The following is a 15,945-nucleotide window of genomic DNA, read 5'->3' as shown; positions in this document are numbered from 1 at the left end:
TTTTTGGGGGGGGGTGTTGCACATTAGACATCAAGTGATGAACAGAAAGTACCCCATCAAACCTGGTGATTGCTGTGAGTGGCTGTGTAGATAGTTTTCTATAGGAGGTGATTTTGATACCTGTTAGGATGGAAAGTAGTCTGCCTTACCTTAGATGACATTCTTACACTATTCACTATTCCAGTAACCTAAAATTTTACAGTATTTTTTATTCCTATACCTAGGGATATAGAACAGCTAAAAACCATACTAGATCTTACAAGAGAGGAAACCTTTTCTAAATCTGTGTTTGTTAGATATGAAAAGATAGTACAGTAGTTGGTTTGTTACTGAGTAATTGTACAATGATAACTTACAGAAATCATATTAAAAATGCCTCTTCTGTTGTCTTTTTATTACCAGGGTTCTCGTGGTCTTTCCTCAGACCAGAACAAACCCATAGAGAAGGTGTATGCTGATGCTGTAGTTAATTTCTTGCTACGCATAGCATGTCAGGTTAACGAAGCTGCAACAACCATCGGATCACCAGGTGAAATGTTGTCACGGCGATGCATTCAGCTGCTGAAAACAGCCGTCCGTCCTGAAGTCTTTCCACAAGCTGATCTAAAACTAGCTTGGTTTGATAAACTGTTTATGACACTGGTAAGATTCAGTATTAGTTTTATGAATGCTACATTGTTAGTTAGATCTTGTATCAAAATATGAATACATTTAAGGAGAACTTGACGAGTTATTCTACTGTAAACATGGACATTTTTGCAAAAGACTTATTTTCACTTATTTTGCTGGAAATAAAAACCACGCAAAAAAAAACATCCTCCACCACCATACCAACTGTATGTCCAAGTATTTATCAATTTTTGTATTCTATTTTACAGGATCCTCCAGCCCAGGCCAACTATGCTAACATCTGTGCTGGTTTAGAAGTTCTTACATTCTTGTTAGGTGTCTTGGTATGTATTTTTACAGTGTTGTGTGCAAAGTCTGAAGACCATTTCATAGAATTGTGTGAATGTTGTATTGTAGCTGACTGATCTGTAGTATTAATTAAAGGCCAACTATCAGTCTTTTCAAGTTATACAGTCTGTAGCTGATAGATTTTCAATATTCATTCATGTAAAATACTTCAAATCCAGTCAGTTGTTTGATTCCTTCTACCAAATATGTTGATTTTCAAATGATGAGTGGTATCCAAGTTATGAATGATGGAATTTTTGGGGATCTCATGGTTTACCTGTTAAAATACTGAAAATAGTGGAACTGCCTGTGAAATAATCAAATATTTGTATTCTTATATTTCAGAACAAACAACAAATTCTTGCTAACTTCAAGCCTTTACAGCGTGGTATAGCTGCCTGTATGACTTGCCCTAATTCTAAGGTTATCAGAGCTGTACATACACTCCTAGCTAAACTCATGAATCAATTCCCTACAGAATCTAGTAAGTCAATGTCATCTTTTATTTCATATCCAATTTTGATGAATTTGGACTTTTATTTGGGAATTTTAATTAAAGGGAACATCCAATAAAATGTATGGGAATTGAAACAGAAATATGCAAGCAAACAAATGTTCTCTTCAACTTTCCTATGTGCACCTGTTTGAACTCATGATTAGACATTTGAAGTTTTTTTTCAAATAGTATCATGGTCTTTGTAAGTGAAGTGAAAAAGAACATGAACAAAATAACCAGCTAAGATTGGTTGTTGAACATCAAGTTTTATTTTTATCCCAACTTCAAACTGTGATTGATTTAAAACCAATATATGGACTCTCATCTGTATGTTGTTGATCTTCCAACAGTTGGTAGTTCCAATGTAGCATCAAAGTATGAAGAATTGGAGTGTTTGTATGCCAGTGTTGGTAAAGTTATCTATGAAGGACTCACCAACTATGAAAAGTAAGTTTTGTACTATATTTGTATATAATTTCCAAGGAATTAACTTTTAATTCTCAGTACCTGCAATTACATTTTACCTCATGCTAGAGGGTCAAAATAGAACAAGATGGTTGACTTATACTCAATACCTGCAATAGCATTTTACCTCATGCTAGAGGGTCAAAATAGAACAAGATTGTCAATGTATTCTCAGTACCTGCAATAGCATTTTACCTCATGCTAGAGGGTCAAAATAGAACAAGAAGGGTGACTTATTCTCACACATGCGTATAGTAATGCATGTGTAGTTTGTGGAGCAGAAGTTATGCTGTCGACCCAAAAATAGGATAGGTGTTATTTTTATGACAAACCTAGGTGGTAGAATTCTATTATAGATAATGAGATTTGTAATAAGAATTGTTACCAAGATGTATGTCCAACCCATGTTAATAGTTTGATAGACTGATTTCTGACGTCACTACTTTCTCTGCTTGTGTTTCAGATCTACCAGTGGCAACCCATCAAGTTTATTTGGCACTTTGATGATTCTAAAGTCAGCCTGTATGTCCAACCCATGCTACATTGACAGATTGATTTCTGTATTTATGAGATCATTGCAGAAAATGACAAGGGAACACTTGACACCTTCAACAGCCAGTGACTCTACCCCAGGTAGTTGTATTTTACACAGGGTGCTCAGAAATCTTTTGATGGGTAAAAAACTTATGCCAGTGAAGTTTAAGAAATTTTGATGGGTGAAAAACATGTCCCATTTGAATTTTAGAAGACTGATGGGTAAAACACTTGTCCCAATGAAGTTGTATTTGTACATGGTGCCTGGAATAAAACCCTGGGTGTTCAGAATGAATTACTGTAATCTAAGTTTTGAAGAATGACAGAAACTATTTTGGTTGTCATAGTGAAGTTGTTGTCATAGTGAAGTTTTTGTCACAGTGAAGCTGTTGTCATAGTGAAATTGTTGTCATAGTGAAGCTGTTGTCATAGTGAAGCTGTTGTCACAGTGAAGTTGTTGTCATAGTGAAGTTGTTGTCATAGTGAAGTTGTTGTCATAGTGAAGCTGTTGATATGTGTTAAATTATCCGAATTATATCGAGACATCAGAAACAAGAAGATCAAAGGATATACACAATGAACCATTAGTACACGTATCATTACAACAAGAACCATGAATGAAATCAATGTTTAATGTCTGGCTACAACATTATCTATCATCAGACTATGGTCAAAGGCCTGGTAGTAAAACTTTGTATCAGTTCTAATCAGATTCTCCGATTTCCTAACAAATGTATATTTCTACTGTTTCTCTGTAATAAACCATTTAGCTGTATGTTATGTTTATGTCTATTTAAAATAAGTTGACAGGTTTGCTAGTGTGTGTGTGGGGGGGGGGGGGGGCACAGTCATGTCTGGGACAAACTTTTAATGCCAACATCTAATGAATATTATTCATTGTCAGTTTGTCCTGAGGAACTCAATAGTCACATTGCCAAGATGTAGAGTGTCACATGAAAACAAGTAACATGATTATGTATATTTTTCTAGACGTTCCAACCTTATGATCCTTGGATGTGATTTTTGATTATGATTATGCATATTTGAATCTAAAATCATGATTGCACAAGTTGAACACACCCCTGCTTTAATACTGATTTTGTTACAGTTCTTTCATGTTGTACACCAGAGGCCAGTACCTACAATGTGTGTACTATGTCATTGATTTAAGGGCAGTATTGACAAAGTGTGTACTATGTCATTGATTTAAGGGCAGTATTGACAATCTGTGTACTATGTCATTGATTCAAGGGCAGTATCGACAATGTGTGTACTATGTCATTGATTTAAGGGCAGTATTGACAATCTGTGTACTATGTCATTGATTTAAGGGCAGTATTGACAATGTGTGTAGTATGTCATTGATTTAAGGGCAGTATTGACAATGTGTGTACTATGTCATTGATTTAAGGGCAGTATTGACAATGTGTGTACTATGTCATTGATTTCACAGTCACTAGTGAACTGCTCATCGTCAGTTTGGACCTTGTCAAGAATAGAGTTGGTGTGATGAGTAGTGAAATGAGACGTAACTTTATCCAGCTGATATTGATACTACTTATAGAAAAATCTCCTGAACCTAAAGTACTCAAAGCTATCACTAAAATGGTAGAAGACTGGATCAAAGTTAAGGTAATAGCAGACTCTAGCAATCTCTGCCATATTTGTAAAATGTCATGTGACTGCATGTCCAGGGGTGAACAAATTATTTTGTGAACTGGTGGTCCCCGGACCAGTACCTTAAAAAATCCAATGGTCCTGCTGAAAGAATTAGTGGTCCCAGGTCCTGCTAATGTGAGACATTAAATCTTACCTATGAATCTGTTTATTCAGACGACTGTTTAACATAGTTATTAACAGTAAGGTACTGGTCCAACAGACCAGACAAGGTAAAATTTGTGTGGTCCGCCCAAAAAAATTGCTAGTCCCGAACCCAGGACCAGTGGATTTGTTCACTCCTGATGTCACATGACCTGGAACATGAGGACATCACATGACCTGGATGAATACCTTATTTATGAACATGAAATATGTGTGTATATGAAAAAACAGTAATTGATATGAATAGTTTTATATTTTTATTATTATCATCTCAGTAGTACAAAAAGTTAAAGATTGTTCAAAATGTGTAAATATGAAACAATAAGAATCAACATTGCAGGGCTTTTTCAAATACATTTAAAGAAAAAATAGTTCTTGAAGTGGTTACCCCAGTCCTAGTACAATCTGTTTAAAATGTGGTATTTATTAAAGGATGTCACTAAAAACACTTTACTCTGTATATAAAACTGACAGAGAATGCATACATATACATAGTCTAGTATTAGCATTACTAGTTATTATAAGTCTTACCATTACAGGCACAGAATTTAACGTGACATGTTATGTTTGTTTTGATGGTTAGACTCCCATAGCTATCAACCAGTCTCCATCCATACGAGAGAAATCTATCCTGTTGGTGAAAATGATGCAGTATGTGGAGAAAAGATTTCCTGATGATCTCGATTTGAATGCACAGTTCCTTGAACTTGTCAACTATGTGTACAGGTATGTGAGCTAAAACCACTGTGTACGGGTATGTGAGCTAAAACCACTATGTGTACAGGTATGTGAGTTAAAACCACTATGTGTACAGTTATGTGAGCTAAAACCACTATGTGTACAAGTATGTGAGTTGAAACTACTATGTGTAAAAGTATGTGAGTTGAAACTACTGTGTACAGGTATGTGAGCTAAAACCAGTATGTGTACAGGTATGTGAGCTAAAACCACTATGTGTACAGGTATGTGAGCTAAAACCACTATGTGTACAGGTATGTGAGCTAAAACCACTATGTGTACAGGTATGTGAGCTAAAACCACTATGTGTACAGGTATGTGAGTTGAAACTAGTATGTGTACAGGTATGTGAGCTAAAACTAGTGATTGGCATTGCCTCAATGTCAGTGCAGAGGTAAGACAATGGAGATATAAAATGAGAGTATGACAGTTATCCAATTTAGTTATGCTACAGTGCTATCAACACTATGTTTGTTAATCTTGTCGTTAAAGCTGGAATCAGTTCTTGTACAACTTGGTTGATCATTAGACAGCTAGGTGTCACCTTATAAATAAATGATGCTGAATCAAGAGCTTTTATGATGTATTCTCCTTGGAAGGTTAAAAGTTAATTGTGCAGCTAAAAAGTTTCTTTGTGCCCCCCCCCCCTCCACCTCCTCCCCATCATTTGATATTATGAATTCATTAGACTGTATTTGTATCTGTACTTTAAACATATTAGGTTTGTTTGTTTGTTTGTTTGTTTATAGAGATGACAGCTTGACTGGGACGGAATTAACTGCTAAGCTTGAGCCAGCATTCTTGGGAGGTTTACGATGTAACCAACCCCATATCAGAGAAAAGTTCTTTGATGTGAGTATCACATTGGATAAAATATATCAAGATTTACTGTGTCATTTTATAAACTATCAAATGTAGATTTTGTTGGCAGGATGAAGTCAGAGATTTTAAGTCAATAAATAGCATTGACATGAATTATAGTGAAATCTTATATTCTGGTTTTTCTAAATTTTTATATGTATTACTATTATACGTTTGACTCAGCATCGATCCAAAACAAAAAGAGTTTTGCAATTCATCACTGTATCATTGATTTTACCAGTCTTTCACAGTTTAGAGGTAGCAAGACCTTGATTTTACCAGTCTTTCATAGTTTAGAGGTAGCAAGACCTTGATTTTCTATTTAATTATATTTATGATCCAATATTTCCTACCTAAACACGACCCTAGAACTTCAATGGTATCAATTTATCACTGTCATGAGGATTTTACCAGCCTTCTTACAAATTTTGAGAAACAGAACCAGACTTTATTTTCTACTCTGTTGTTTGCAATTATTGACATTTCTGTTTTTTTAACTGCAGGTCTTTGATAGCAGTATGAGACGTCGACTGTATGAAAGGTTGTTGTATGTGACTTGTTCTCAGAATTGGGAGGCCATGGGGACACATTTTTGGATTAAACAGTGTATAGAGGTATGCATAAAACTAGTTTAGAACTTATTTTGTATTTATGATGCAAGCACAAAATTTTATTTTGAATGTCAGGAGTGACATTATTTAACTCTCCTCTAGAGTTTTTTTTAATTTTATCATTGTATGATTTTTGCCTGATAGTTGATAATGGCAGTTGGGGTGAGTGGTGTCACCATTACTAGTTCATCAACCTGTCATCTGCTACCAGCCATTATGTCAGTCATCAACCTAGCTGACAGTCATGACAGAGAAGCCTTCAGTATAGCCAGTAAAATCAAAGAAGAACCCATGGATGTAGAGAGTATTGATACACATAGAGAAGAGGTAAGAGGAATTGAGTTGTTTTACTAGTATAAGTAGAAAGAGTAACTTAGTGATCTGATATCATTATCATTGTGTGTGTGTGTGTGTGTGTGTGTGTGTGTGTGTGTGTGTGTGTGTGTGTGTGTGTGTGTGTGTGTGTGTGTGTGTGTGTGTGTGTGTCTGTCTGTCTGTCTCTGTGTGTGTGTGTGTTTGTGTGTGTCTGTCTGTCTGTCTGTCTGTCTGTCTGTCTGTCTGTCTGTGTGAAATTAGAACTATTGTACACACATACATGTACACTTGAAGACCAGTGTTAACCATGGATCAAAACAATAAATACTGTAAAATGAAACAAATGTTATCAAATGACAAAAGGACTGGATAGGGTGAAGCTTTATACACAATAAGAAATTTGTCAGGATGTGAATTATCAAGAAATGGGATAGCGGAAGGGGTCTAACTGATACATACATAAAACCCATTTCATTCCAAGACATTTACTTGTAGTAACATTGTCTGATCATTTATTGTTTCCATTTAAATCTTCACAGGATGTTGAAATAGATGTTGAACTGTCACACCAAGAGACAGGTAGTACAGATACAGTGACTGCATCCCATGCACACCAATCTCACAAGACCACTATTGATCCCAAACAACAGCTACAATCATTGATAACAAGACATGCAAAGTTTGTTGAATCCATGAGAGATGTTAAGGTATGTGTTTGACCTTTGACCTATGACACCCCTGTCGGTCATTACTATATCATGAAAGCAATGTTGTAACTTTAAGTTGGTTGTTTTGTCATTCAAAAAAGATTTATTCCAAACTCAGACTAGTAATTTTGTATGATGCAGTGTTCTTCAGGGGTCAAAATGATAGCTGTGTAGTGAATACACTGACAAAGTTTGGCAATGGATTTTTTGATCAAAGCCAAAATAGATTATGAAACAGGAAGGTTTTGAACCTTGATAGATCCCTTGTGGAAAACACCTTGATGTAAATGTAGCAAAACATAATATGAGTTCCTAATTGTTTGTATTGGGTACACCAGTTGATTGAGTGTTTTACTTCAGAGAGTTTTGTTTCTGAAAGCTCTCACTCTGTTAAGTTCCTGTACCTTATCAGAATGTCATACTAACCCATTGTTTCAATGTTTTTTTTCCCATAGACGATATCATTTCTGAAAGCCTTGTCCCAGCTGTGCCATAGCAGTACTGAATTGTCTCATCAACTCTGGATGGATTTATTTCCCAGACTGTGGAAGATACTGACAGACAGACAACAAATGGTAGGTGTTGATAACAAGTCATGAGGATCGATATATTGTCAATGCTATTTGTAGACATTGCTTCACATTTTGGACCCACTTTATTTTAGCAGATAAACAATTTATGTATTTAATGCCACATCACCAAGTGTGATCATTAGTATATTGAAAGTCCTTATAAAATAAGTGATACTCTGATATAAACACTCATATTTCTTCTTGTGTGACAGTTTAAATTGACCATTATACTAGTAATTCAGACTTTCTTGTGATTTCTGTCCTGTAGGGTCTAGCTGCTGAAATTGTACCATTCCTATGTAGTGGTAGTCACCAACATCAGAGGGAATGTCAACCAAGTTCCATCAATAGCTTTGTAGAATCTATATCTCACTGTCTACCTGCTATACCAATCAGACCCTGTGTTCTCAAGGTATGTCGTGTCAGTCTAGCTCTGTCAATGTTTGTTTTTGAAAGCTAAAGGGAAGTCTACCATCAGGAGGGTATTGTTGATGAGAAAGGCACAAACAGCGATGTCATCTCACAGTGAATGCAAACGATTGTAAATAAGAGAATGCACTATGAACACTTAAGTATCCAAACTGTGCTTTTGATGAGATGTCTAAAGCTTGACAGCAAGGAAAATTCATAATGACTTTTGAGGATCGCCATTTTGAAATCACAAGATTATGAGATTGTTGGTGTTGAAAACATGATTTATAAAATTCACTTTTTTTCAGTATTTGGGTAAGACTCATAATTTATGGCACAGAAGTACACTGATGTTGGAACAGAATGCAGTTGACAGTGGTTTCAGTGCACCATTACGACCTAGAGCTGCCAGTGAATACTATGATCAGGAATCTATAGTACCCCCTCAACAGGTGAGTTATGACAGTAGACTCATAGCGAATCTGTAGTACCCCCTCAACAGGTGAGTTATATGACAATAGACTCATAGCGAATCTATAGTACCCCCTCAACTGGTCAGTTAAGTATGACAATGACTCATAGCGAATCTGTAGTACCCCCTCAACAGGTGAGTTATGACAATGACTCATAGCGAATCTGTAGTACCCCCTCAACAGGTGAGTTATGACAATGACTCATAGCAAATCTATAGTACCCCCTCAACAGGTGAGTTATGACAGTAGACTCATAGCAAATCTATAGTACCCCCTCAACAAGTGAGTTATGACAGTAGACTCATAGCAAATCTATAGTACCCCCTCAACAGGTGAGTTATGATAGTAGACTCATAGCGAATCTATAGTACCCCCACAACTGGTGAGTTATGATAGTAGACTCATAGCTTTGACAATACTGCAGGTCTTGATTACTGGCTCTTATAGTTATACATATATGGATGATATCAACTTTCTCTACAGCTATTTGAATATATCTTTCACTGTAATTAAAACTTCAACATCACCATAGTCCAGAAAAACTACTTAAATAGTCATGATATGTTTGCCCATAGTGAATTTATTGGTATTTGAGGCTGTTCTTTGTATGTTCCTAGATTCCAATCATTGTCAGCAAAAATAGATTCTATCCCTTAGTTAGATTGCTGTAATTTGACCAATTCTAAAGTTTGAAAGGTGAGTGATTTGTACAACATTTTTATACCTGTTCTTGAATTGTTTGTGTCTGATATTCAGGAAACTTTGGATTCTTTGTCTGAGTTATATGAATTACTTCAAGAGGAAGACATGTGGGCTGGTTTATGGCAGAAGAGATGTAAATTACCAGAGACTGCTACAGCTATAGCGTATGAACAACAGGGATTCTTTGAACAGGCACAGGGTGCATATGAAGTGGTAAGTCTGTGTGTGTGTGTGTGTGTGTGTGTGTGTGTGTGTGTGTGTGTGTGTGTGTGTGTGTGTGTGTGTGTGGATGTGGGTGTGGGTGTGGGTGGGTGTGTCTGTTTGTCTGTGTTTGTCTGTGTGGGTGGGTGTGTCTGTGTGTGTGGGGATGACCCTTCATCAGTGTTAATCTAATGAAAGTTGACATCCGGAGTAGTTCATGCCTAGATGCGTTGCTTGTGTTTTTTGCTGAACAAATTTAAAGCAGGTTACCGTTACTTTTATTGGGTAAAAGAACTTTTTCAAAATAAAGGAAAGTACATGTGTGTTTTCTACATATTAAACAAATCTATTGTGTTATACATCAATTGAATGGCTAAGGTAGCTTTTCCCTGAAATACATACGCTTGTCTACCAATCACAAAGCAGGTTTTAGCCTGATGTCCACCAGTCCTATTCTTAGACTTCACATGCTATACTTGTCACCTGCCTTATCCATTTGTACCCTTAATATCAACTTGAACTTAATGTTTTGCAGGCCATGAGTAAAGCCAGAACAGAACATAATTCTCGGCCAGCGTCCCCAGCTGTATTCCCGGAATACAAACTATGGGAAGACCACTGGATCAAGTGTTCTAAGGAGCTAAGTCAGTGGGATCTATTGATGGATTATGGGAATGCTAAAGGGCATACCAACCCACATCTAGTACTGGAGAGTGCGTGGAGGGTACCAAACTGGTCAGTTATGAAAGAAGCATTAGCTCAGGTAAGGGAATAAAATCTTATATAGAATGATAGATTGTAGACTGTAAGATGTGTTCTGTCACACCGCCCTCACTGGCCTACTCATGAAAGGGGTTGACCGATGTGTGAGGGTGCCCTGCCATGGCATACCTTACAAACCATATCGATTGGTACTTGTGGTAAGATAGATTCAGAGATATTTCATTTGTATTGTAACTTTAAGTTAGCAGTAATACAAGTCTTTGAATCTGTCAATACATACATTGGCATGTAATGGTATAATTGGCTTAGATTCAATAAAAAGACAATTCTCAGTACCTGCAGTAGTATTGTATTTCATGCTAGAGGGTGAAAATAGGACGAGAAGGTTGACTTATTCTCATGTACTCATACAGTAATGCAGTGAACGGTGTAATGATGTCAACCAAGAAATCTAAACATTGTTAAGTTCATGACATGCCTATAGGCAGTAAAATTCTCTTTCAGGTATTGAGATTTGTGATAATGTTATATACTAAATATGTGACAATATAAAGTATTGGTGACCACAGGGCTCTCAGGTTGAAATATTGAGTTTTTTTATGATAAGTCGGTTTTGCCTGTGTTTCTACTCCAATCATTAAGTTCATCATTATGTGTTATAACATTATATGATTCATTATATGTACCACATTTTTGAAAATTTGGGTATTTTTTTGCAAAGTTTTTACCCTTTTCTTGTAGGGGTAATAGGTATAGTGATTCATACAAACTCCATGATTCAAGATTTAAACAAACATATCTTATATTTTTGGCATGTTGACTTAATTTTGTGATTTATATTTTTCATGAAGGTTGAGTTGAGTTGTCCAAGAGAACTAGCATGGAAAGTCAATATGTACCGAGGATATCTTGCCATCTGTCATCCTGATGAACACCACCTCAATCTGGTAAGTCAGTCAGTCAGTCAGTCAGTCAGTCAGTCAGTCAGTCAGTCAGTCAGTCAGTCAGTGAATTAGTCAGTCAGTGAGTCAGTGAGTGAGTGAGTCAGTGAGTGAGTACAAGAGAGAGGGAGATTACTAATGATAAACTGAGGGTCTGCAAGAGATTGAAATATTTCTGATCGCATGTAATTAATAGAATACTAGTATGTTTTAGCTTTCTCCTGTATATTTGAAGTAAGCATAATCTCTCATTTCTAATTGTTAAGGCCAACATCTTTATGAAATGAAGACTGGATCAATCAAACACTTTACTGTTTTTGTGTTTTTGTTCTTGTGCAGGAAATTATGTTGATTTATGTATTACTCTGTTTAGATTGAACGCCTGGTTGAAATGTCAAGTAGTCAAGCTATCAAAGAATGGAGAAGATTACCTATTGTTGTATCACATATACACACACCACTGCTACAGGTATGTATACCATGGTTGTATCACTTACACACACCACTGCTACAGGTATGTATACCATGATTGTATCACATATACACACACCACTACTACAGGTATGTACACCATGGTTGTATCACATATACACACACCACTGCTACAGGTATGTATACCATGGTTGTATTACATATACACACACCACTGCTACAGGTATGTATACCATGGTTGTATCACTTACACACACCACTGCTACAGGTATGTATACCATGGTTGTATCACATATACACACACCACTGCTACAGGTATGTATACCATAGTTGTATCACTTACACACACCACTGGTACAGGTATGTATACCATGGTTGTATTACATATACACACACCACTGCTACAGGTATGTATACCATGGTTGTATCACTTACACACACCACTGCTACAGGTATGTATACCATGGTTGTATCACTTACACACACCACTGCTACAGGTATGAATACCATGGTTGTATTACATATACACACACCATGACTACAGGTATGTATACCATGGTTGTATCACATATACACACACCATGACTACAGGTATGAATACCATGGTTGTATTACATATACACACACCACTGCTACAGGTATGTACACCATGGTTGTATTACATATCCACACACCACTGCTACAGGTATGTATACCATGGTTGTATCACATATACACACACCACTGCTACAGGTATGTATACCATGGTTGTATCACTTACATACACCACTGCTACAGGTATGTACACCATGGTTGTATCACATATACACACACCACTGCTACAGGTATGTATATCATTGTTGTATCACATATACACACTCCACTGCTACAGGTATGAATACCATGGTTTTATCACTTACACACACCACTGCTACAGGTATGAATACCATGGTTGTATTACATATACACACACCACTGCTACAGTTATGAATACATTGCTGTTGCCTATTTGTACATATTTATACAACAGTATGTGTACTAGTCTTCCTGATTGGCTGAGGGCACATACATCAGTATGCATTAGCCAGCCAATCAGGAGTCGACTTCTAGAATACAAATAATCAAGTGATTGTACTGCATATGAACACATTCTTGAATCACATTCCTTGACATATACAGCAATGAAGAAATTTCATAAATTTGACACCAATTTTGTTCATCTTTTTAGGCTGCTCAGAGAATTATAGAACTCCAAGAAGCAGCTCAGATTCATCAGGGATTGCAGTCAGCAAATATTGGAAGAAATAATAGTATACATGATATGAAAGCTATTGTGAAAACATGGAGGTAAGTGACTAGGGTAAATTAATTCAGAGATTACTAGCTCTACACTTGTATGCAAAATATGTGTACCAATATGGCTGTTACTTACTAGTGTTAGTGTGCCTATAGTGGCTAGGGTAAATTAATTCAGAGATCACTAGCTCTACACTTGTATGCAAAATATGTGTACCAATATGGCTGTTACTTACTAGTGTTAGTGTGCCTATAGTGGCTAGGGTAAATTAATTCAGAGATCACTAGCTCTACACTTGTATGCAAAATATGTGTACCAATATGGCTGTTACTTACTAGTGTTAGTGTGCCTATAGTGGCTAGGGTAAATGAATTCAGAGATTACTAGCTCTACACTTGTATGCAAAATATGTGTACCAATATGGCTGTTACTAGTGTTAGTGTGCCTATAGTGGCTAGGGTAAATTAATTCAGAGATTACTAGCTCTACACTTGTATACAAAATATGTGTACCAATATGGCTGTTACTAGTGTTAGTGTGCCTGTATACTTGTATGCAAATAAGTTGAGCATGGTACGTTTGGTTTGATGTACAGAGCTTGTCAGCCTGTGTGATCATACATTGACTAGAGAATGGAAGGATTCACTTTAAATAAACTTTCAATTTAAGTTGCTTCTGAGAGTGCTATGGATTTATCAGATTGGAACTGTATCATCTTTGTTTTATAGGAATCGCCTTCCCATGGTGTCTGATGACCTGTCCCATTGGAGTGATATCTTTATGTGGAGACAACATCACTATCTGACTATAGTGTCATCTTATGAAAACCATGCACAACATGACCCAGTATGTACACTGCATTCCCTTTCTTAGACTCACAACATGACCCAGTATGTACACTGCATTCCCTTTCTTAGACTCACAACATGACCCAGTATGTACACTGCATTCCCTTTCTTAGACTCACAACATGACCCAGTATGTACACTGCATTCCCTTCCTTAGACTCAGAAGGAAGTTATTTTAAAAATTATTAATTTTACACAAAGATTTGATACATTAATCACAAGGCTTTATAAACTCTGTGAACTGTCATTTCAAATGTTTTTCAAGTGTTGTGATTTTTTCAGACATTTCAGTGGAGGAAGTTTGAATTGACTTGGAGAAAGCTTTGTAAATGTTTTACCGTGGGAAAGGCACATTTTGCCTGGTAAACAGAATTTCAGTACTATTCATAAAATTGAAATTTTTACTTGATGAAAAAGAGGCATACAGACATTAATAAATATAACCTTCAAGGACAATTTTATCTGTTGATAAGGTTTTTATCATTTCTAGATGACAATGTTAATGATATCCTGTTGTACTGTCTTCCTGTCCTACAGCAATCTTCCAGTCATTCCATGCTAGGAGTTCATGCATCAGCCCAGTCCATTATTCACTACGGCAAGATAGCAAGAAAACAGGGTTTGACAGGGACATGTCTAGATTGGCTTAGTCGGTAAGATTGATGATATATTTGGGGGATTTGTTTGGTTTAGTTATAGACCCCTTGTGGTTCATACTGATGTCATACTTCAGACACACACACACACACACACACACACACACACACACACACACACACACACACACACAGAGCACCCTCAACACTTTGACAGACATACGTACATAAATAAATAAATAAATATAGTCATTGTGTGAATTGTACATTTAATATAATATACAGCTGTTTTCCTTAGTCACTGTCGAGGCAAGTTAGAGATGATGATTATCTGTACTGATAAAACCTACAAGTAATCTCATAGTCAACACTCAACATGATTATAAAGAAGAGGAGATAAACATAGTCCTCTGGACACTACAAAAAACAGTGTGTGACTTTCAAAAACACTTTCATGTACAACACAATTTGAATTACAAGAAAACCACCCTACTTGTAATAGTATTGGTAAAACTTAATATACTGGTATTATTACTTTGCAGTATTCATACAATACCCAGTGTTCCCATAGTGGATTGCTTCCAAAAAATCCGTCAACAAGTCAAGTGTTATCTCCAGATGGCTGGTACTATGGGTAAAAATGAACTCCAAGAGGGCTTAGAAGTGATAGAGTCCACCAACTTGAAATATTTCACTAAGGAAATGACAGCTGAGTTCTATGCTTTGAAAGGAATGTTTTTATCACAGGTTGGAAGGTAAGTATTCAACCTGAATTTTGGTACTTTTGTCTGCAGTTGTCATTTCTCTGTTGTCAATGTGATCCTGACTACAATGTATGAATTGTATTAAATTCATGTGAACTTACACCCAACAAGAAGTCAGATGTAGGCTATATACTTGTAGTTTTTGTACAATTTGTATATATATCTATAACGTTGAAAATGTTTGCAGGAATTTTTGAAGTGTGTAAATCTGTAAATTTTAGTTGTTGTATAATACTGGATGAACACAAAGAAATGTCACTCATGATATATCCAATAGTCCTGTAGGATATGAGTTGAAAATGACCTGAAATAGTTTGAGAAACTGTTAGTTGTTGTTGCAAAACCAGAGAACACTTTTGTATGTTGTGGTCACCTAAAGCTTATATATGATAAATGATCTGGTGTTGTGAAAAAGTAAGAAAAGCCTTTTAGCAAATCTTGAGTATCAGTTATAGTTACTTAGATTTGATTCATATATATGTATATCTAATAGTTTAATTT

At 36.2% G+C, this 15,945-nt stretch overlaps 1 protein-coding gene across 1 annotated transcript in view; it reads left to right on the top strand.

The window, feature by feature from the left end:
• The window catches only part of LOC144434536 (transformation/transcription domain-associated protein-like), a 71,011-nt gene that overhangs the window by 40,457 nt on the left and 14,609 nt on the right, over nt 1-15,945 (top strand). Inside the window, exons 46-67 of the mRNA XM_078123000.1 lie at nt 403-642; nt 879-953; nt 1,303-1,441; nt 1,804-1,900; nt 2,382-2,554; nt 3,906-4,084; nt 4,857-4,999; nt 5,761-5,863; nt 6,376-6,486; nt 6,628-6,810; nt 7,338-7,505; nt 7,961-8,080; nt 8,346-8,489; nt 8,797-8,940; nt 9,718-9,876; nt 10,400-10,627; nt 11,439-11,534; nt 11,902-11,997; nt 13,168-13,286; nt 13,965-14,082; nt 14,622-14,737; nt 15,223-15,435. Of these exons, the coding sequence (XP_077979126.1) occupies nt 403-642; nt 879-953; nt 1,303-1,441; nt 1,804-1,900; nt 2,382-2,554; nt 3,906-4,084; nt 4,857-4,999; nt 5,761-5,863; nt 6,376-6,486; nt 6,628-6,810; nt 7,338-7,505; nt 7,961-8,080; nt 8,346-8,489; nt 8,797-8,940; nt 9,718-9,876; nt 10,400-10,627; nt 11,439-11,534; nt 11,902-11,997; nt 13,168-13,286; nt 13,965-14,082; nt 14,622-14,737; nt 15,223-15,435 (3,164 nt within the window). The remainder of the gene's footprint in view (nt 1-402; nt 643-878; nt 954-1,302; nt 1,442-1,803; nt 1,901-2,381; nt 2,555-3,905; nt 4,085-4,856; nt 5,000-5,760; nt 5,864-6,375; nt 6,487-6,627; nt 6,811-7,337; nt 7,506-7,960; nt 8,081-8,345; nt 8,490-8,796; nt 8,941-9,717; nt 9,877-10,399; nt 10,628-11,438; nt 11,535-11,901; nt 11,998-13,167; nt 13,287-13,964; nt 14,083-14,621; nt 14,738-15,222; nt 15,436-15,945) is intronic.

Source organism: Glandiceps talaboti, chromosome 4, assembly GCF_964340395.1.
Source record: "Glandiceps talaboti chromosome 4, keGlaTala1.1, whole genome shotgun sequence".
Lineage (NCBI taxonomy): Eukaryota > Metazoa > Hemichordata > Enteropneusta > Spengelidae > Glandiceps > Glandiceps talaboti.
This window is presented reverse-complemented; position numbering and strand designations above follow the sequence as displayed.